This window comes from Phoxinus phoxinus, assembly GCF_949152265.1.
Source record: "Phoxinus phoxinus genome assembly, chromosome: 14".
NCBI lineage: Eukaryota > Metazoa > Chordata > Actinopteri > Cypriniformes > Leuciscidae > Phoxinus > Phoxinus phoxinus.
In genome coordinates, this window is record NC_136889.1 from 18,608,205 (window position 1) to 18,631,513 (window position 23,309).

The 23,309-nt window shown below is 38.8% G+C and overlaps 1 protein-coding gene and 1 long non-coding RNA gene across 7 annotated transcripts in view; one reads left to right on the forward strand and one right to left on the reverse strand.

The window, feature by feature from the left end:
- Window positions 1-1,544: 1,544 nt before the first annotated feature.
- Window positions 1,545-23,309, forward strand: part of sobpa (sine oculis binding protein homolog a) — a 36,194-nt gene continuing 14,429 nt past the window's right edge. The window contains exons 1-6 of one of the 5 annotated variants that reach the window (XM_079634216.1): window positions 1,545-1,914; window positions 9,732-9,803; window positions 11,221-11,356; window positions 14,788-14,985; window positions 19,799-19,950; window positions 20,732-20,755. In XM_079634216.1, the coding sequence (XP_079490342.1) occupies window positions 1,819-1,914; window positions 9,732-9,803; window positions 11,221-11,356; window positions 14,788-14,985; window positions 19,799-19,950; window positions 20,732-20,755 (678 nt within the window). In that variant the 5' untranslated portion in view covers window positions 1,545-1,818. Of the gene's footprint in view, window positions 1,915-9,731; window positions 9,804-11,220; window positions 11,357-12,256; window positions 12,390-14,787; window positions 14,986-19,684; window positions 19,702-19,798; window positions 19,951-20,731; window positions 20,756-23,309 lie in introns of those variants that run through there. The other 4 variants (XM_079634217.1, XM_079634218.1, XM_079634220.1 and 1 more) reach the window with 4 other exon arrangements.
- LOC307009956 lies at window positions 9,432-14,879 on the reverse strand. Of its 2 annotated transcripts, none has more exons than XR_013800134.1 (3): window positions 14,719-14,866; window positions 13,415-13,564; window positions 9,432-9,839 (listed from the first exon to the last, which is right to left on the reverse strand). It is a non-coding gene; the product is annotated as an uncharacterized lncRNA (long non-coding RNA). The 2 variants fall into 2 exon arrangements; XR_013800135.1 differs by having other exon boundaries at window positions 9,433-9,825; window positions 14,719-14,879.

Consider the following 23,309-nt stretch of genomic DNA (forward strand, 5'->3'; position numbering starts at 1 on the left):
GGCCTTACTTGTGTTTACAAACCATATTCCTCTTCACTTGATACACAAGGCTAAGAGCTATGGAATCGAATCGGAGTGAAAGCCAATCCATGCTGGAGAAAACACAGTTTGGGCTGTTAGAGAAACGGGCTGAAGCACCTCCTCTAGTATCAAGAGGGGTAACAGTATCCCTGCTAGAATGTAACTGTTTATCATGGGCTAGTGTTCGGCAGGGGCTGCCAGAGCTGTGTGTGCTAAACAATGCACTCATTCAGGCCGTCGCGCATCTGCTAGTGATCTGGGACGGGACGTCGATACGCTCTCAAGGACGACGGCCTCTGGTCCGATCCAGAGGAGAGAGGAGGTCTCGTGCCACCGTGTCCTACATGTGCCATGCTTGAGAGCGAATTCACCAGTGGATTGGAGGAGCAAAAAAAGAGAACTGAATGTTAAACATTCAGATTTTTCTTTCTTTTACATCAAGACAAACGAGAAATCGTCTGTTTGACTTTCATCTCCATCTTTACAGTCCATTAACTCTTTCTGTCAAAAGTTAGGCAAGTTCCTCACAGAATATCTGGTTTGATTGGTGTCTGTAAGAGATCAGCCTTACCTTAAATATTGAAATAAAAGAGGCTGTGATTTGTTTGTTTGTTTAAGATGCCTCCCAAAGGTCTGTTTTGATAAGGCTGCAGGACAGCAGGTGGAAAATAAGGTTAAACAGGCATATTAAACTGCAACTCACCATGCAATCATGCATAGCAAAATAAAAAATAAAACACTTCCCATATCTTTTTTTAGAGCTCAAAACTCATGTGTCACTCAAATAATGCTTTAATATATTTGGCTGCAAATTCACCTGTCTTTAATACTAATACAATATATAGCCAATATAACCTTTCAATATAACATTTTTGTCATGTTTTGCCATGTTTGCTCATTGTTGGACATTTAGATTTAATAGTAATTGGGGAAAAAATCTGATTAAAACTTTTTGTTCACTTATTTCAAGCTTCAGTGAAGATCTACTTTATGACTAAATGTGTGTGTGAGTGAGATTGAACAATACCTTAGACAAGCTAAATAAAGAGCTTTTGGGTGCAAAATTTAGTGTCACAGGGCCATGTATCATATATATCTCTCACTCTTTGCTTGTAACACATTTGTTTGGCCCCTGTAAAGAGTCTTGTCTGTCACTCCAGCGTGGGTTTTAATTACCTGTAGATATCTCTCTCATAAACACCATACAACCCATTATGACAATTCCACCCGTGCAAAGATGTTTAATTAAAAGGAAATGATTAGGACCCCTTGACTGTTTCATTTCCATTAATTGTCTCGTACGACAATATCAAGCACCCCCTGCGGAGCGCTGATAACGCGCGCGGGGTGAATGATAACACATCAGACAACGGCACCTATTCACTCCTATCGCGCGACAACCTCCGCCACGCGTGGAGTCCTGAGTGAAAACCGATCTGTGGAAAATTGGGGAGGAAATAGCCTTCCCGGGATCAGCGTGGCCGTATAGAGTTGCGGTGGAGGCCCCTCCCCCTGTCTGGCTCGCTCTTTTTTTCTCAACCCCTTGGTTGGCTTTCCGAGAGGGCTCGATCCTGCTCACGCTCAGACCGCTGAGAAATAGCAGGCAGAAGATGGCTGACTCGACCGGGCACGGTGAGCCCGCAACACCAGCACCAGCACCAGCATCAACTTCACTAGGGCTTCTCGCGCGCCTGCCATTCGCTGCCACTCCGCAACTCTGAAACGGCCCCGCCTCGCTCCGTGCCGTGCGCCCGCGGGGTTTTTACCCCCAAATATTGACAGAGATTTAAAGAAAACATGGCTGAGATGGAGAAAGAGGGAAGACCTCCGGAAAACAAGAGGAGCAGAAAGCCAGCTCACCCCGTGAAGAGGGAAATTAACGCAGAGATGAAGGTAGGTTGTGCGCGCGCTCTCTCTCTCTCACTGGCGCCCATAAAGGCTTGTCATTTTTGGATGCGTTGAGCGCACCGCCGCTCCGCCCTCGGACTGAATATAGAGAACCGATTCATTCAGGCGCTGTGTGTTTGGGGTTAATAAGCTAACTTTGATTTTTTTTTTTTTTTGGGAGGTTGCAGAACAGGTCGGCATTATTTCCCTCCCGTTTCTTTTTAGCGTAATTCACGCACCGTCCAGACTACTCTGGTCTCGCTTTCCAGTGCTTGAGATCTATTTTTTATATTAAATTGTGGGGTTTTATTTAAACACATATTTGTATGAGTTTGTAAATCATATGCACGTAAAATATAAAATGTTCCCAGTCACATCACGAGATGGTTTAGAGTGAAATCCCCTTGTTGGCTCCACTGTAGTTGATGGAAAATCCAGTGCGTCAGTCTCCGCGTCAAATTGCTGCGTTACTACTACTACTACTACTAATAGCGCGTTACTATATCTCTGCTAAACACCACATAAACATCAGAACAGATTAAAAACTCAATAATGAAACGGAATGCATGTTGGAAGGGTGCATCTGTCCAGCTGTTCTGATGGGAAGCGCCGGTCACTCCAGATGTGCATCTGTTCAACACTGACTGAACGCTGTCTGCTCGTGACAAATGCACATTTCAAAAGCCTTTTGGGGGTATTTGCAATATGCAATCATGGTTTCGTTTATTCAAGATCTAGGAGACTCTTTCCATGTTTTGTTCTTTTTGAGGAGAGCCGTGTGTTTGTATGTTTTGGAGGCGCACACAGGCGCTTTGTCTCCTGGTTGTGTGGTGCTCATTGTTTGAAGCGTTTGCATCCACTGCCATGCAGCCTAATGTTTTGGAAATTCATGTGTGCTCTTTATCAGAACAAGCTACGTTCATCATGATAGCAACATCGTGGTGTACAGGGACGCATTTCATTAATATTATTATTGATCTGATGTGTTTAGGTCACTGTAAACGCGCGTGTGGCTTTGGTGATTTCTCTCCGTTCGCTTTCTTTCTTGTCAGTGATTATTTGACTGAACCTGCGCGAGGCTCACCGGCCCGCCGGGGCTCTAAATTTGACAGATATTGATCGACCTGTAGCGGAGATACAAGCGTGCGTCTCCACGGTCTCCTTAAAACACACACACACACACACACACACACACACACACACACACACACACACACACACACACACACACACACACACACACACACACACACACACAGCAATGCTGTACTTGCAGAAACTGACTTATTCCGGAGCTGTGGGGTGTGAATTATTGGGGGTTTCAGGGGTCTGAAGCCCTCTGATATAATTTCCTGTTTAGCCTACAGGTGAATTTCGACAAATTAGAATATCGTGCAAAAGTTCCTTTATTTCAGTAATTCAACTTAAAATGTGAAACTAATATATTAGGCTACTGTATATAGACTCATTACATGCAAAGTGATATATTTCAAGCCTTTATTTGTTATAATTTTGATGATTATGGCTTAACGCTATGAAAACCTTTTCACAATATTCTAACTTTGAATTTGGGGTTTTCATGCTGTAAGCCATAATCCTCAAAATGATAACAAATAAAGGAATAAATGAACTTTTGCACGATATTCAAATTTTTCGAGTTTCACCTGTATGTCAAACGACAACAAAACCGCTTCATGCATGCATTTTTATAGAAATAATAATACAAGTAATAATAAATTATGTCAATTTTATTCTAAAAATTGTCAAACTTGTCACCCTTTTCTTTTTTACAGTCTTCTGACAATTGCACCACTTAGATGTTTATGGTTATCAAAAATCAATTTTTATGCAAAAATTGAAAACTGCTCATCGTAAAAGTTAATTTAACATCACAATTAATTTAGAAAAAAAGAAAAAAGATCCACACAAAAAAAGTCACATCTTACCTGTGAACATGAGTGTTGAGTGTTAAGGACCTTTTTTGTCTGCTTTTTATCAATGAACAGAGTGAAATAAATCACTGCCTATAATGTAACGGGTTTGCATTGTCTTTCACACTGCTGACCTTTCCTTTAATAAAGAATCAATTTGTGTACAATCAGTTTTTGACAGTAAGGAATTGGAACAAATATCTTGCTGCTCAAATAATCTTCCATTTTTTGAAAAAAAATTGTTTGCCTCCCTTCCATTATATCCTTTACATTCCTTAATATTGTACTAAAAGTAGTAAATATAAAAAGAATTGGCATTCTGTCTGCTAAGAGCTTGAGGATGAAACTCACCTCAAGCTGTGCTTTGGGTTACTAAATAAGAGAATACAATTTGGAAAGAACAATGGTGAAGTTGGGCAGATGGACAGATGCTTTAAGAATGGTCACCTGAGTGAAGTATTTACACCTCTCTTGTCTGCAATCCATAGTGCACAATTCAGTGATTTCTCCCAATACTTCAAATCTGTAACACAGTGTTTAGTCTTTATTTTCTGCACAATGCGCATCTCCAAAGGTCTGTGGTGAATGTTGGCCTTGTCAGCGGTGTTGTGTGTACAAGTCAGGCACAAATCTGTCATTTCATCCGTAGAGTTGTCATTTTGACCACAGGGCTGTGGATAAAGCTGATCTCTGCCTTGATTTTGACAGAGACCAAGAGTGTCTGAGGTCATCCAGCATCCAACAGTTGTCAGCAATTCACATTACTTACTGTCGGACGAAAATACATAATATGATAACATGGTCACACACCATGACAAAACATTATAGCCGGTGATAAGGCACTTCTTTAGTAACACATACACAAACATGCAAATTTAACAGCAGATCAGCCGAGTCTGCTGGATAATGGGCAGTGCTACTGTATATGTGGACGCACATTTAAAATAATAAAGTCTGAGATATAGCCTATCAGTTTTGTCATTTATAATGTAATATCATCATGCGAACTTCTCAAATAATTGATAACGCTTTTTACCCATTATTCCCTCAGCTATCCTGAAACACTCAGTTTTTCAGAGACAACCACCCACAAAAATCCTTCTCATCCTGTGATCTCTCTGATAGGATTCTGCGAGTAAATGCCTCTGTGCAAAAATGAATAATGAAGAGAGTGTGATGACGTAGGAGATTGGCTCTGATGTTATACACTAATGCTTGTAATGTCAGGCCACTCGCACCTTTTAACCCTTAAACGTCATTCACTACCCTCCTCAATTATTTTTTAAAGTTACACATCAACCTTCTTAGTATTCCTCAATCAATTCATTACAAACAATGTAAAAAATGTGCAACCTTTAGGGGTATATAAGGTACAAAGTTGTACCTTTTAAATGGGTACTGCCCTAGTTAAGGCTTTTGCACCTTTTTTCGGTACCGTATAAAAATACTATACGTGTGTATAAAGATTCTGCTATAAAAGCAGGGTCGTAACCACCTAGGCATTAAGACATATTTCCAATAAAACCAATGTTATTTTTTCAAATACTATTTCTTAAATAATTACTTTTGGTTTTCCTAATTCAGAATACGCGGTCACATCCGTACAACAACATCCCATACATCTTCACCAGACACGTGCAGGTGCCCTAGAAACCCCATGCAGATGCCCCATACAGTTCCTGCGGATAGACCACAGAGACACCGGGACAGCTGAGGGCGGTGGTCCCATGCATATGCAAACCGCACCGACGAACAATGTGCATGTGCCACGGCCCATGTAACATGAAAAACAGGAAACAGCAAAGCCATGGAGACAAAACAAAACTTTTCCCCAAACATTTGCGTCAACAGACACAGATCAGGTTCTGTGGAATCAAAGCTAAATTTGATATGCGGTGTAGAGTAACCAGAGGAGAGTTTAGAGCAAGGGTCTGTTTGAGGGGTTTGAGATACATGAGCGAACAGGTGTCGGAAATCGCAGCGAGGCTGAATACTTCCGTCCCATCTGTATTATCAAAATCAGTCTACCGGCCTTTCCCTTCCCCAAACTCGTTGAGTTCATGCTTTCCACGGTAAACTCTAGGAAGTCAAGTTACTTGTTCTTTAAAGGTGAAGGAAAGAACTGTTTTCTCACAGTCACTTCCTATTTGACGGCCGGTACCTATGTAAATAACTGGCGACATGCACAAACAAAGCATACTGTAACACTTAAAGAGCGTGTGTGTACAAATATAATCTGCGTTTTACTCTGCACTTCCCTTTTATTGCCTCAGTGAGAACTTGAGACCTGAGCATTATGAATTTCTCCCTCTCACGTATCAGATTTCCACCAACACACACACACACACACACCCTGACTATGAGGAGTCCCTCGCTTTGGTGCGGTTATTTCTCTTGTTTAATTTTTCTCTTACTTCCAAGAAAAGAGACAAAATAAAAAATGGCAAACGGTAAGAACAAGAGAGATACGGAAGATTGTAAACAACGTGGCCTTGTGGAGGATTATACCTCGGAGAGAGATACAGAGAAGAGGCGTCAGACAGTGTTGCCTTCATCTCCGTCTGCTTTCATGTGCAGCATGGTAAAATAAGCCCCGTGCTGGTGATTGCCCCGATGGAGAGGGGGATGAGAGAGAGAAAGAGAGAGAGAGAGGGAGAAGAGAAAGGAATGTATACAGCAATAGGCAGCCTAAGCTGTAAAAACTGAAAGCTGAGAATACAGGCCGGATCGAATATCAAGGAAGGTAGATGGAAATGAAAGCAGAGCGTAGTGGTGGGGGAGAAAAAGAGAGAGAGAGAGAGTATGGAAGAGAGAAAAAGAGTGATATTCAGTATGAGAGAGGGACAAGAGAAAAAAGCAAGAAGGGAATGGAAAAGTGTGGGTTGGGAGGAGAGGAGAGAGAGAGAGAGAGAGAGAGAGAGAGAGAGAGAGAGAGAGAGAGAGAGAGAGAGAGAGAGAGAGAGAGAGAGAGAGAGAGAGAGAGAGAGAGACTGGGAAAGAGAGGTTGGTCAGAGGGAAAGTTGGTGAAGGGAGGAGGGAATTTTATCATGGTGTACAGTGACCTACTCTTGTTACTGCGCGCAGGGTGTCCGATTCCCCCCGCCGTCACAATCACGGCAAACAGAGAGGGAAGGCGGCAGAGAGGGAATGAGATTTGCTGCTTCGTATCTTGTAACTTTTCTCGCTGATGTTTCAGTCTGCCGTGAAAAGAGTTCTCTCCAAACACGTCCGATTTGATTTCGTCTCTATGGGGAGCAAACATCCCTCTCTATCTGTGATTTTTTTGGGTTTTTTATCAGAGCATGTGTAATTATTGGGCGGCCTTCAGAGGGGAGGAGTGCGGGGAATTTCAGATTGTCATTTTGTGTATGGAGTGACATTTAGTGCAGAACATTTGACAGAAAGCATGCTGATCTGCAGCACTTAAAAAGGACAAACACACAACAGTGATGCACACGAGGACGTTTTAAATTGTTAGCTTTCCTCTGAGCACAGAGGAATGTTGTAAGAACATTTTCTAACCATATTCGTTTTTTTATTGGTCACGTGCATGCATAGATGTGTCCATGCAATTGGATTGGATGATTCAAAAAAACACTAAACAACATTCTGTTAAAGGATAGAATAGCTTAGCATTGACTTTTGCATTGTCACTTTAATAGCTTTTTCTCCATTTTTAAGAGTGCTTAAATGTCCGGTTTGTTCAGAGATTCTCTGAAAAATTAAAATTCTGTCAGTAATAATTACTCACCCACACCCTCATGTCGTTCCAAACCCGTAAGACTTTCCCTCATCTTCGGAACACAAATGAAGATCTTTCTGATGAAATCTGAGAGCTTTCTGTCCCTCCATTGACAGATTCGCAACTGACACTTTGATGCTTCAAGAAGTTCATTAAGAGATCGTAAAACTAATCCATTTCAATTGAGCGGTTTAGTCCAAAATTGTCTGAAGAGACATGGTCACTTTATATGATGAACATGTTTAATTTAACATATAAACATTCATCAACTCACACATCAGTTTGTGGTAAACGGAAGCTCAAGCATGTTCGCTTGACGTGCAAGAACCAATGAGGTTCATTGTGTGTTATGCAGCACGTTTGAGCTTCAGCAAGAACCAATGAGGTTCATTCTCGTGTGTCACGCAGCACGTTTGATATTTGTTCATCAAGAAGGTTTGGTTGAGCTTCTGTTTTTTTTTTATTAAAATCTGTTCATCATACAAAACATTAAAAATTTTGACTAAACCGATCAATTCATAGTTTTAAGATTATAAATTTTTTGAAGCGTCAAAGTTTCAGTTGAGTAGATGTCTATGGAGGGACGGAAAGCTGTCAGATTTCATAAAAAAAAAACTTAATTTGTGTTCCAAAGATGACCGAAAGTCTTACAGGTTTGGAACGACATGAGGGTATGAAAATGACAGAATTTTCATTTTTGGTTGAACTTACCATTTAACTCCCTCTCTAATAAATAGAATTATAAATTTTCAATGTGAATAAATATATATATATATATACTGTACATATATATATATATATATATATATATATATATATATATATATTAATAATTCATTTGATAAAAAATGCAGAAAAAAAACAGTAATGTGAAATATTATTACAATTTAAAATAATGGTTTCTATTTTAATACTTTAAAATATAATTTATTTCTGTGGTGCAAAGCTGAATTTTCATCAGCCAATACTCCAGTCTTCAGTGTCACATGATTTTTTCAGAAATCATTCTAATATGCTGATTTATTATCAATGTTGGAAACAGTTAATATTTTTTTGGAACCTGTGATACTTTTATCAGGATTCATTGATGAATAAAAAGTTAAAAAGAACAGTATTTACTCAAAATATAAATCTCTTCTAACAATATAAATCTTTTTATTTATCAAAGAATCCTTAAAAAAGTATCATTATAAAAAAAATATTAAGCAGCTCAACTGTTTCCAACATTGATAATAAATCAGCATATTAGAATGATTTCTGAAAAATATCATGTGAAACTAAAGACTGGAGTATTGGCTGATGAAAATTTGACTTTACATCACAGAAATAAACTATATATTAAAGTATTAAAGTAAACTTTTATTTTAAATTGTAATAATATTTCACATTTCTTTTGTATTTAATCTTGAGGAGCATTAGAGACTTCTTTCAAAAACATAAAAAATAGTAATGTTTCAAAACTTTTGACCGGTACTGTATATATACAACTAGTTAACACTGCAAGTCAGGTCAGCCCTCTTAAGGAAATTCTGGGCACCTCTAAACTCAGCTCAGCTGGTGTTCCCAGACAATCAGGACTCCTGAAGTGCCCAAAAACACTTTAGAGCGGAGCTCAGGTGATTCTAGATTGATCCGTGCTGTGCTGATACTGTCTAGGAGGTTTTCCTGTGGACAGGGTGTGATTACTGCTTTGTGACTGACCTTGTGAACTCGATCCTAAAACAGAAGCCTCACCTTACAGAGCCCAGAGGCAGGGGCAGGACAGACACCTGGTGGCCATACAGAGGAAGTGCAGAGAAGAGCTGTTCAACTACATGTGCTGTGTGCTTTATAAATACTGTACAACTATTCAAGAGTTATGACAAATCATTTGTTTCTTTATTATGCCTCAATAAGGGTGAATCCCTCATTCGGCCTGTTTTCTTTTAGATCACATGTGTGTGTTTATTATTGTAGTGTAGTTGTAAAATTGTTACTGTACGAGTGTACGATGTGGTGATTTACTATTGTAAATGTTAAAGCCCATTCAAACTACATTAAATAATGTATCCGACAAAACAGAACAATAGGCCTATGCTGCTTGACAGTTTAATGCGATTGACTGACAGTTTCTATGTTTGATTGACAGTTGTTGACTCATGTCTCATCAGGTCCCGTCCAATCGGCCCCTCCCAGGGGCGGGGCAGGCGGGCAATCTCCATGGCAACTCGCCCTACTTGATGGTGAGAGCCTCCCTCAGATTGACTAAAACAGATAAACTGACAAAAATCAATAATACATATATGGAAATCAACATATCTGAATGTTTAGATGCTCATTTAGCCTACTGCATGTTTTAGAGATTAATACAGATTTTAAAACTTATCATTTAATTGGCCTATAATTTATATATTTAATGTAATTTTACAATATATTGCAACATGTCAACTACCAGTCATTAGAGAATTAGTATACTGTAGTATACTGCTTACAGTAATATCTCCTAACACTTTATTTTGATGCTCCCACACAATACTGTCTATAAGTAACTTTGCAATTATATGTCAACTTATTCTACTAACCCGAACACTAACACTTGACAGTCAGTCTACTAATACTCTAATGAGAGTTAGTTGACATGTAGTTGCAAAGTTACTTATAGTTAATGTCCAGTGGACCATCGAAATAACGTGTAACCTTTGATTTATACTTTCTCTACATATAAAACTAACACCACACGCCACCACTAACACTCTCTACACAGAATATAAGCAGGCTTTTATTCATTAAGCAAACATTTACAAAGATATTTGACATGTATAACTACTTTTTTTTTAGGTGATTCCTTAAAATTAGTCTGCTTTGAAGATTTGAATATACGGCAAATGGGTATTAAAATGTAAACTCAAAGTATGGCCCATGTTGTTTGTCTATAGGTTAAAGCTACATGATTCTGCTCTGGTCCGCTCAGCTCTGATTTGTTAATAATGCATCTTCCTCCTCTGCTCTCTGGTTGTCTGGCTTAAGTGTTGTTTGCAAGATGTTTGTTTGATGCCCTGGTCAGTTTATAGCTTCTCCAGATTTCATTCTTAAAGGGATATGGAGCTGAAACGTCTGAAGCTATTTACAGTCAGATTTTGTCTATCGTTGAGCCACCGTAGAGGATTTCTTGGATGAAAATCCTTTTGGCCCTGGTTCACAGTAGCCACGCAAACATAAGATTCCCTGTGGAGATTTTTGTTTATCCGCATTGCAAAATCTGCCACTCAAGAGTTTTTTTCTTTTTTACATAGATTGTGTCAATGCAGCAACACCTCCCAAGCAGACAGCAATTATTTACTATTTAAGATTCCCTGTGTGTGTGTGTGTGTGTGTGTGTGTGTGTGTGTGTGTGTGTGTGTGTGTGTGTGTGTGTGTGTGTGTGTGTGTGTGTGTGTGTGTGCGTGCGTGTGTGTGTGTGTGTGTGTGTCTGTGTGTAGGCATGTTAAGGAAGAATGGATTATGAAATCAATAATTCTGTAATATATATAAAAAATGGTTTTAGTCGATTTAACCTATGATGATGCATATCTGCAATGTCATCAATTTGTTGATTCCTTACAGATAAAAAAAAATCAAAATTGAAAATTGCATTTTAAATTGTTCTCTCTCTCTCTGCAGAGTTTTGCCGAAAACACCATGAATGAGTTGCTTGGATGGTACGGATATGACAAAGTGGAGTTACGAGACTCAGACGACATAGAGATGCGCAACTACCCTGACGGAGAAATGCGACAACACATCTCTGTCCTGAAAGGTGAGAAATCTGACACAGACAGGCCTTCACGAAGATTTACACATAGCAAATAGATTGTCTCAAAAGCTAGCACTCGTGGATGAAAAACCACAATAGTACAAATTCAAAAGTTAGGGGTCAGTAAGATGAAAAAATAAGAATAAAATAAATAAATAAATAAATAAATATATACAATATAAAAATATTTCAAATAAATGCTGCGCATTTGAACTTTCTATTAAAGGGGTGGTAATATAGCCTGGGTTTCCCCATACTGCCTTTGCGCAGCGCAATTTTATTCACGCTGAAAGGCAGTCTGGATACCATGGACCAGATTTTCGCCTCATCTAGGGAACCAATCACAGAACGGGGAGGGAGCAGCAAGACGATGACGACATCTATGCGACACAACTAAGCAGTTTGTTTATATCCATATATACATTCGACCCTCATGTTTATCTTGCACAAACGGCAATAGTCGCTAAACGTTATTGTTAACACAAAAATATCTTACCCATCGTCTTCTTCCTTGTCTAATTTCTGTCGCTCTACATACGTCATCTGGTATAATGGAAACGATTGGCTATGAGCTACGTACAGGCGCATTTGATAGACATTCTTAGCACCCAATAATCGGTGCCGGGCATTCGTAAACCACGCCTCAAATACGAGAAAATGCACATGTGGTTCCCAGACCCAAGTCTCAACAAGAATTGGGTCTGGCGTTAGCCAGGCTAGTGGTAATATGCCATTTTCACAAGATGTAAAATAAATCTCTGATGTCCCCAGAGTGTGTGTGTGAAGTTTTTTTCCCAGAGATATTTTTATATTGCATGTTTAAATTGTCAGTTTTTGAGGGTTTACAAAAACGCACCGTTTTGTGATTGGCCCTTTAAATGCAAATGAGCTGCTGCAGAGGGCGGGGTTTCAAGAGCTTGTGTGTGTGTGTTAGCAGCTGCGATTACCTCACGCAGATGACAGAGTCGTCAGACAAAGATAGAGAGACTCAAGAAGAAGTGACAACATGTAGAATGCAACAGGACGTCTCTGAATGGTTAGTTGATGAATTTATGTTGCTGATATGGAGTTAACTATCTTCAATTAGGATATTCTGTCATGCCATGGTAATCTATAAATCGCTTGTATAGGAACTGTTGTGAGATGCACACAGAGTGACTTTCTATTGCATGTGAAAAGATGGATGCTAAAGTTTGAGTTGACTCTATTTTTTACAGTCTATGGCTGACTCACAAATGTGCTCGACTACAACTTTTCCTCTTCTCGACTACAACTTTTCCTCTTCTCAACATGGACTGCGTTCCCGTGGGCGGGGTTTATGTACATTTGTTGTACATTTATTTACATGTACATTTACATCTTCCTTTGCTTTGTACTTTGAGTGTCGTAACTTTGCAGATGTTGTTTATGCTCAAACAGCAACCGTACACACTAAAGTTAGAAAAGTGAAATCATACTCAACCACCCCTTTAATCAAATAATCTTGACGTAAATGTATCACAGTTTCTACTAAAATCTCAGCAGCACATCTGTTTTCATTTCACCTTTGCAATCACAGGAATACATCAAAAATTTAAACATATTAAAATAATAACGTTATTTTAAGTTGTAATGATACTTCAGAACATTCATATTTTTACTGTATTTTTTTAAATCAAATAAATGCAGCCTAAATCTTACCAACCCTAACCTTCTGAATGGTAGTGTCATTTTTTTATTAGTTGTCAAGACAATTTGATTATTTACACACTATGAGTGACTGAACTCTCTTCTTGCTCTGCAACCCAGTGTACTCTTCACACTTATGTATTCAGAGAAAGTTTCAGTATCTAACTCTACCTTCTGGACCCTCTGAACACTTGACACTAATATGCAGAATTTTTATCTTATCATCCCTTAATTCCCCATAGATTCTTTGTATCAGGTTAATTTCACAAACCTGTTTGCAGAAAGAGCCTCGAGGGAATTCTGGGATGTAATAATAAGACACAAAATCCTGACAAGGACAGGACCCAAAACAAGGACTGTCAGATTTTAAATGTTGTTAAAAAGAGAACGCACTGTTAAATTCGTGAACTTCCTCTGCCGTTCCCCCGAGAGCACTCCGATTAACCCACAGCTTTATCTTCGCACCCTCCATGCTGTCTCCTGGCTGGCCTCCGTGCCAGAGCATTAGAGAGTCTTAAACTGTCAGCCATTTTTTCTGCGGCCCTATGGGGACAGAGAAAGAGACGCCGAAACAATGAGCTGGCTAATTCCTTGCTAAGTCCATACTCCAGCCTCCATTAAGGAAAATGGTGATTTAGGCGTTAGACGGTTCCCAGCTAACATGCACTCAGCCACATTTCTCCAACCTACCACGCCTGCCATGTGACGCTCTCCGTAATTACTTTCCTACCGTCAGACAAATCCGCAGCCGCAGATTACGATATTTCACTATTGTTAGTTGACGTAGCTGGAAGTGGAGAGATTAGGCGAAGGACAATGAGACTTAATTAACTCGTTTAGCCGTGATCGTCTTTAAACGAGCCGTTAGAGTAACAAATGGGCTTTTCCCGCTATCTAACAGTAATCTGTTTGGGTGCTGTTGTTGAATCTTGTCTTATTTGCTGCAGGTGGATGTGTGTGTGTGTAGTATGGGAATGTCTTCTCGGGACTCTGCAAGAGCTATTTAATCAGTTTTCTGTCATGTAACGGGTCAAAACAGTAACATGGGGTGTGCGTTTGAGATATCGCTAGTCTCAGGCTCCGGAGTTGTGTGAATGACTTGTGAATTTAAAAATTGAAACACTAATCACAAAGAAAGATCTATAACATCTTCATACACAGTAAATATTGAACATGCATGCCAAATCTTTAGTCAGTATGAAACCCTGTTTCTGTAATGTGATATTTTTTCAGTAGTAGTGTTCAGTGTTTTCAGTGTTCTTGCTAAATTACCCCCAAATGTAAGATTGTTGTATCATAATAGTAGAATAAGTACCCCTTAGTTATATAATACTTACAGTATACATAACCTTTTAGTTATCTTGGTTGTTACCCCTTTATTCCCCAAACTTTACATATTGTTCCTTTTAACTTCCATGTAAGTACTTTATAAGTACACTATAATTACTGAAAGTTACACTGTAAAATCGCTTTAATTACGCAGTGCTTTCCGGGCTGTTACTGTAATCTAAAGCGTTTTTTTTTCTGAAAGATTTGGAATAACACGGACCATGGTTTGTCCTTAACCATTTTGTTTAGGATGTAAATGTAAATGATGATTTCTTATTGACTACAATGGAATCATAACCTTTTGAATTTGATGACAGTCAAACCTACCAATGGCATTTCGCACAACAAATAGCATAGATCTCACTAACCTTGTGTATTTCACACTGTGGCTGGTTTGAGACATAACCGACTCGCCATTACCACTCTCTCCTCTCTAGAGAACTCTTTGCCAAAAGCATCTACATTGGAGAACAGCGGTGGTTCTCCTCCACACGCCAACAGCTCTAGCTCTACCCCGACGTCGAGGAATGGAGTGACAGGCGAAGCGTCTGTAAACCCCTCCTCCTCTAAAGAGCACGGAGGCCTGCCAATCATAGTGCCCTTAATCCCGCCCCCTCTGATTAAAGCACCAGCAGGTAAGAAACACAATAGACAGTATGTATCTAACTTGTACACACACATGCAACTGTACAGAAGGCATTTCATACTTTCTTTTTAACGCAGGGTAAATGTAATCCCAGGTTACATACTTTATCAGTCAGGTGTCTAGTATTCACACTGTACATTTGTGAACCATGCATTAAGGTACTTAATTGCATTTTTATGAGACTAACAACGTTGATTTAATAATTGCTTGACCATTTGTGTAAATGTCGCCATGTATATCTGCTGTGGCTGTCATTCTAGTTAACACGTTTGCCGCCATTTTTAACTGTTTCCCTCAGAGGCTGAAACTAAACGCATGAAAGTTTCTGCGACTGTACAAATATCAATGAATATAACATTAGGCCTAGTTGTTTTATAATGCCACTTGCATCTAAGCTGACGCTACCCGAGCTGTGAATGTAAGTTTGCAGTCCGACTCCGAATTGAATTTGAGATACCATATACCAATGGCAAGAAAACAAGTATTGATTTGTCCGCTGACTGAACACAAAAACAAACATATACAGCTTGGATATTGTAGTTTGATTCATAAACAAATGACTCTAATAAACAAGTTATTTTTACTGAATCAAAGACAAACAATGGAACCAGTGCATGCTGACTCACAAATCGTTCAAAAGATTTGTGCTGCATCATAATATACACACTTCCCTATAAAGGTAAAAAAAAACAGTATGTGAAAAAAGTATTCCGAATTCATAGTATTCATGACACAGTATAAAAGTACCTATACTCGGAGGACCCACTAATGCTCTTCTAAAGTTGTGATTTCCAGCTCGACACATTCAAGTGCTTTGTTTTCAGAAAGAACAGCAATCATGGAGGATACTAGGTTTATTCTTGCCTTTGTTGGGAAAATCGTATTAAAGCCAAAATTATATTTAGAGTCCCATTCATTAAGAACCATAAGTTTAAAGCTATGTTTAAAGTTTATGGCACGCCCAATTCGGGAACTTAATCTAAAATTTCCCTGAGCTTCCCAGTGCTAATACGACTTGAGATGGTGTTTATGTCCAATTCTTACCTATAAGAGGGCATATGTACAGGGGTGTCCAAACTCAGTCCTAGAGGATCGCTGTCCAGTGTGTTTAGTTCCAACTTGCCTCAATACATGCCTGGATGTTTCTAGTATGCCGAGTAGAGCTAGATTATCTGGTGCAGGTGTGTTTAATTGGGGTTGGAGCTGAACTCTGCAGGACAGTGGCCCTCCAGCAACAGGACTGGACACCCCTGACCTACTACTTCCAGCGAGATTCTGAAGTGTGCATTCAATGAACGCTTTACAATCCTATGAGGCCACGGGAGAGGATTTGTGAATGGCATGACGAATGTAGTACATCTATTTTATTACACACATTCATGCCATAGAACATACATGTTTAACACTTGCAAAGTAATTACTTATTCAAAAGAAGTACCTACTCAGAGATTATGTGAATTCGGACGTAGCCCATAGTTACGGGTTTGAATCGGTCTGCCGAATCTTTTATTGAATTAACTCATTGAATCATTCGGACTGATTTCTGAATCAACATGTGACTCACTTTCAGTGATTTCTGTCTAGAAATGTGTAGTTTATAAGGTTTTTGAAACTTAAATGTAGTTACTGACAGGTTGTTCTTTCAACATTCTCAGTCAGAGTTTTTATATTTAATATTATACAGTATTATTCATATATAAAATGTCCTTGATGATAAATGTAAATATAACACTGAAAGTCCACATTCATTGTTGGTTGAGAGAGTGTGTTGTAGCGCAGCAGACTACAGTCATGGTGTCTAATGGGGCGGCACCATGGTGAGGTGCATCCCTAAAACCAGTGTACTGTGCACTACTGTGTGTGTGTGTGTGTGTGTGTGTGTGTGTGTGTGTGTGTGTGTGCCTATGTGTCTGCATGTGTGTGTGTGTTTTTGTGAGTGCCTATGTATGTGCGCTTGTATTTATGTGTGCGTTAATGTGTGTGATGTGGTGAGAAACAGATGGTGTAGACTCGCTAACTACCACGGCAACAGAAGCCAACTCCCCCCCTCCCCATCCCCGCCCCTTGCCTGTGGCCCTCTTGAATAATTCATGAGCATGCGCATAGTGACAGAGGGCTTTTGAAGTGCAGGTATGTGCTGCTCTACCACTGGATGTTCCACAAACACACACACATTTGCAAGTTCTCTCTTAAATTCAGGATTCGGACGGAGCTATCAGGCTGTGCTGAGGAAAAACAAACAGAAGTGTCATGGCAACCGTTTTATATTAGGATGTTTGTATTTTGAGGGTTTTAGAGAAACACTTTGAGTCGTTGTTGCTCTGTATGATGCTGTTTGTTAGGCAAGATCCTTCTATCGTAATTTTTTTTATATACTTTTTCCACCCTGCTGAATCAAAGCTGCTATTGCCGTTTCTTTAAAATAATAAAAAAATTAGACAAGAACAAATAGTACTGTACATTAGAGATGAAGTGTAGATGAATGAATCTTCAATAATATTTTTTAATATAGTTAATATTATACAGCTTATAGTCCAAGTTTTGGAATCATAAAGGAATAGTTCATGCAAAAAAACTATTTATAATTATTTTATCATTTACTCATTCTATTCTGAATGCAAATTACTTTCTTTCTTCTGTGGAACAAAAAAAGTGAATTTTTCTTTCTTTTTTGTGCAGAATGTTCTTTTGTGCATCTGCAGTTTTTATAAACGGGGCGGGGGAAGACCATCAAGCTCCAAACATGTCAAAAATGCACTATGACAGTGGGTGAATTCAGATAATTTGGTCCACACTGCAAAATAACTCCTTTTGTATTGCATAGAAGAAATACAATTAATTTGGAATGGCACACGGGTAGGTAAATGATTACAGAATTGTAAATTGAGTGTTTTATCTAGGGCCTAAAATTAACAGGCCAGCGCTGCAAATTTAAGCCTTGCCAATTTAAATATTCACGTGCAATAAGATGCGAAAGTGTACTCAATTAATTATTCGAACACCCTAAGTACGCACCAAGAAAGCCGCTTTTTAGGTAGTACGCGAATATGAAATAGAGCCCTCTTTCACGTATTCTTGCACTTAAAAGGACAAATTCACACAAAGTATCCTAGTAATTTGAGTCGGTTATGACTTAAGAGAACGTAAATAGTTTAGAATGAAAACGCATGTGTACAGAATCAGTATATTGGATCCGTCTTGGAGGTCTTAAAGTGACAGCAGCCTAATATTCCTGCTCCTGTTTGTGTCATTAATGTTACTCAAAACAACAAAAGACAGCCAGTGTTATTTTACATTTGATTATTGTTAAATTTATTTTACACATTAAATTTATGTACCTGAAAATTTTACATTTTCACTGGTTTCTACAATTTTGGTGTCTGTTTTTTGCAAAAACACTTTCATGGCCAGTACATTTTCTTAAGTCACCGGCCATTGGCAGGTGTGGCAAAAAGTTTTAGGCCCTGCTATCCCTTTAAATTATGAATTACTTGTTTAAAACAGTAAATTAGTCAAAGTCTCAAATAGGTATCCCTATCCCCATCTCACCCCATTGGTTGGGAGAATGCTGTAGTTTCAACCCAGTTGGGATGCTTAAACAGATTGCAATTATTTAAACACCAAATTAATTTTTTTCCACTTGGGATGCAGATATGACTAAGAAATAGTTTTACTTGATTTGGGGTTGCTGTTTGACTCTCCTCCCCTTGCACTGGGTTTAATTTGGTTGGTCAGAAGTGGATCTGATTACTGAAGTACATTTTATGCTCAGAGTTTAGCCTATGGAGAAATGTTGAACATAATTCTGAATAGATTTCTATCTTAAAATATAATTTGGTCTACACTCATTACAAAAGACACAGGAGAAAAAGAGAGAGAGCGGGGTGAAAGGAAAGGTTAAGTCTAATGGGCAGACATTTTCTCTGCACACACTTAGATGGATCTGATCATTAAGCAGCTGCTAGAGGGTGAGAGTGTAAAAGATCTCCGAGGAGAAATCATTTGACATGGGCAGATGCATTAAAACAATCACACGCCGAATCGGAATCTGAGGTTGGGAATCTCAGAAGATTGAAAGCGACAAAAAATGAACAGTTTTCTGTTGTGGCAATGCCGGTTATATTTGAATCAATGTGTGTGTGTGTCTTTGTGGTCCCTAGAAGCTCGCTCACCCCTATTCCCAAACACACACACATGCATGCAACACACTTCAAACATCCAAACCCGAACACTCGTGCCCCCAAGCCTTTGGTTGTAAGTGGAGCACGATGGGAAAGATCTAATATCTTGTGGCATTTGATGTAGGCAGATTGACTGACGCACACACACCAAGAAACATGTGTATATATTCTTGAAGTGTGTGGGGTGATGCATGATGACAGGTTTCTCTTAACCCCTTGTGGATTGGTGAGGGGAAAGATTCCCTTCGGTCATTAAACACACTTTACCTGGGGTTAAAAGCGAGGTTTAGAACAACGATATCTAGGGGGTTACTAACGCACAGTGTGAAAAGCCCCGAGTATGTGCATCTGCATTATATACTGCCTGTCTGTATTATGTATGAATCAGTGTCTAAATGTGTAAGGGTGGAAAATTAAATATTCTTGAGGTGACTATCTGGTATATGACATCACACTTCTCTATGAATTGCAAAAGCACTTCAGTCTATCTCACTTCTCTGTTTCAGGCAACATCGATGCATGTTGTAAGCTATCTAAAATTTGACTATGTTTCAAATAGTTGACTGAATAGATCCTTATATATTCTTTATTTCTCTGTTTCTCTCTCTCTCTCTCTCTCAGAGGAGGACACCTCTAATGTTCAGATAATGTGTGCGTGGTGTCAGAAGGTGGGAGTGAAGCGTTATTCTCTCAGTATGGGCTCTGAACTGAAGAGTTTCTGTAGTGAGAAATGCTTCGCTGCCTGTCGACGTGCCTACTTCAAACGCAACAAGGTAAACGCCCAGTCTCCACCTCTTCCTGTCCCCTCAGCCAATCAGGCGCCTTCTGTCTGATGTCACTTCTTCTGTTCTGCCTTAACCTTTTTCAGTGTTACTAAATTCTTTGGCTCAAAACTGCAAATGACTCTTACTCTGTTAAATGACACATTATAAGACATCATTTTTTTCTGTAGATTTTAAGCAGGTATCACATATAGTGATTCACTCATAACAGTTACACTCATTGTTTTTTTTTTCCCACAAGTAGCAGTATGTCTAGAGTCTTTATTAGGTTATTATTCTGATCAGCTGAAAATGAAAAAGTCATTTTTTAATTTTCATTCGTTGGTAGGCCTATTTGTACTTTACTGATACTTTTGAACATGGTTGGTTCACAAAGACAAGCTGATGGCGTGGGTTATTCCTATTATGCAGAACTTTTTATCAAACATAACTGTATAAAATATTATATTCACAATTTTAAAGATTGAGATTATCATAATGGTTAGTTTTCCTTTATCATATATCACTTCACATAATTTTAGTTTTTTATATTATTTACATTTATAGAATATATTACCTTAAATAAGAAAATGCAATTATTTTGGTGCAAGCAGCTTTGAGTATTAGCAATGGATTCTTAATTTTCTTAGTGATGATTAATAATGTGTAATATTTCTGAAAGTCTGATTTACCCCCAACACAAGAATATTCAGCAATGAACCTCATTTAGATTTAGACCTCATGCCATCAGAGTGAGACAGATATTGATTGTGTGTTTTCTTTTCTATCTAAGCTTGGATATGTGAGGAATTGCAGTGTAAGTATACTGTGTTTGGATTTCTCCTCTCCTCGTGTGTGTTAGAGACTCGTACACTTATTCACACACTGATGGAACTCATAATATCATGGACGCATGCAAACACAACCCCGGACACACATATATTATGCACATACACATGCATAAAAAACACAGGCTTATGCACATGTATACAAAAGCACACATATTCACTATAACACATGCACACGTACACACACAAGAGTCTCACATGCATGCGTACACACTCCCACATGCATGCATGTTTGTTCACAGCCACCCCTCGCTTAGTGTGTGGTGTGTTTGAGGATACAGTGGACAGCATGAAGAGACCAACAAACATGCAAACGTGATCAGAGATTTACTGAAGCGACCACAAACACGTACAAACACAAACACAGTACTCTCTCTCTCACACACACAAAACATGTGGATACACAAAGCAGACACAAACAATTGTATAAATATCATGAATTGTAGAGCAGTGTAGAAGCCCAGGGACATACAAACTCATAGATCTGAAAAGTGTAAAAAAAACATACTTAGGTGTTTTTTTTCTTGACTGTAGAAACAATAGACTTCCAAGTTAAGATTACACTGCGTGAAATGTGTAAAAATCATAGCATTCACAAAGCTAAATTTAAAACATGAACTTTACAGACATATAGATGTACATTTACACATATATTCTGTTATTGAAAACCACCTTTCAAAGAAAAAAAGAAAATCAGTCAGAAAATGAAAGAGAGACAGACTGAAGTAAGTACAAGTGCAGACAATACTTTACACAAACACAGTGTGTCAAGCCATTTTCATAATTTTGGGATATTTTTCAACCCAAAATTAAAAATAAATTATTAAATGATATTTGGTTGAAAAATGAATGGTCCTGAAAATGAAGGCTATTTTTAATTAATTTTAATTTAATTAATTTCAATTCAACGTGACAGTTTGAGCATTAATTAAGTATTCAAATATTTATTATTACCACAGTGAAAAAGATTCTCTTTCTCATTACTGTACTAGAAAGAAAACAATGAAGTCAAATATTTATACATCATGGTAGTATTTATTATATCTGCCCTAGAATTTATGCTGATTAAAAAAACTCTCATTCCGTTAGAGTAATGCTAATCTAATGAAATTTCCACACACAAAAAAAAACCTGGACATATTATGGTAAAGAGATTTTTGTGGGGGGAAATGTGCTAACATAATGAGAAAACAAATCTGTATGATTTTTAGTCTATTTATTTTGTTGTTGATTTTGGGGTGGAATGTGACCTAAACTTTAGGAGATTCGCCCTTTTATACATTTGTGAAGTGATTTTGTGCAACTTCTGTAGATTAAGTCGTTGGAGGAATGTGGCCTGGATATGTTTTTGTGAGATTCAGATTGATCCATCCCTGCAAAGCTCACAGCAGAGCACAACATGTTGATGTGTGTTTTCTCTGATCGGCTGTCTAATTTCCATTGTCTGTGTTTTTAATCATAAAAACGTTAGTACAGTCCAGTTATTAAACGTTATCAGAGTCTTACGCATAATGAAGAGAACAGACAGTGAGTGCTGCATGACATCATCTGATGTGTTGATACGGTCAGTGTAGTCTGTTATTATTACAGTGTAAACTGTGAGGTCGTTTTGGCACGTCTGTAGATGTTTGGATGCTGTATCTGGTTCTCTGAGGAGGAGACACGTCTGTGGAATGCCAAACGAACGTCTGGCAGGAGCATGTTCATTTCATCCCACCAATCATAGAGCTGTTTACTTCGCTCCTTTGACGATCCCTGGCGCTCTGCCACCGCCGCGACTCCACCTTTATTTCTATGATTCATTAGGAGGGGGAACTTTATTACGCTCTAAGATTATATGAACATTTCCTCTTTCTCTTTTGTCATGTACACCACAAGGTCAGCTGCAACGATAAGCAGTGTTGAGTGTGTGTGAAATAAGACACTGGGAGGGGCTGATGATGTTACTGCAGTAAATATGCTACATCTGCAAAACTCGTAACGGAAAAAGAGAAAGCATACACGTGAATACATATCTTTATTCTCTATCATCCCACCGGCCCAACTTAGTGAAACATCCTCACACCATCAGCTGCTTCAAGAGATTGTAATTCCTCCCCGTTAAAGGTGTGTGTGTTTGTTTTATGAGTGAATAAGGAGTGTCTTCCTCAGAGGAAATGTGGTAAACCTCTGTCAGACACGCACACAAAAACAGTATTGTTACTGTATTGTGTTTATTGTGTCAGACGGTGGGCTCGTTGTACGGTGTCCAAATCCTCATATTTGCACGCGGGTGTGTGTGCGTGTGTGTGCGTGCGTGTGTGTGTAGGTGCGTGCGTGTGTGCGTGCGTGTTCGTGCGTGTGTGTGTGTGGGTGCTGAGGTAATGAATTTTGCAAATATATTTTTAGGCCTCATGAAACCTTAGAGTAACTGAATATTTTGAATACAGAGAAGCGTGTCCATATATGGTGATTTGGTGAATAGGACTGCAATGTGTGTTTGTGATGAACAAGGATGAATGAGAAAGAACTTGGGTCACTCTA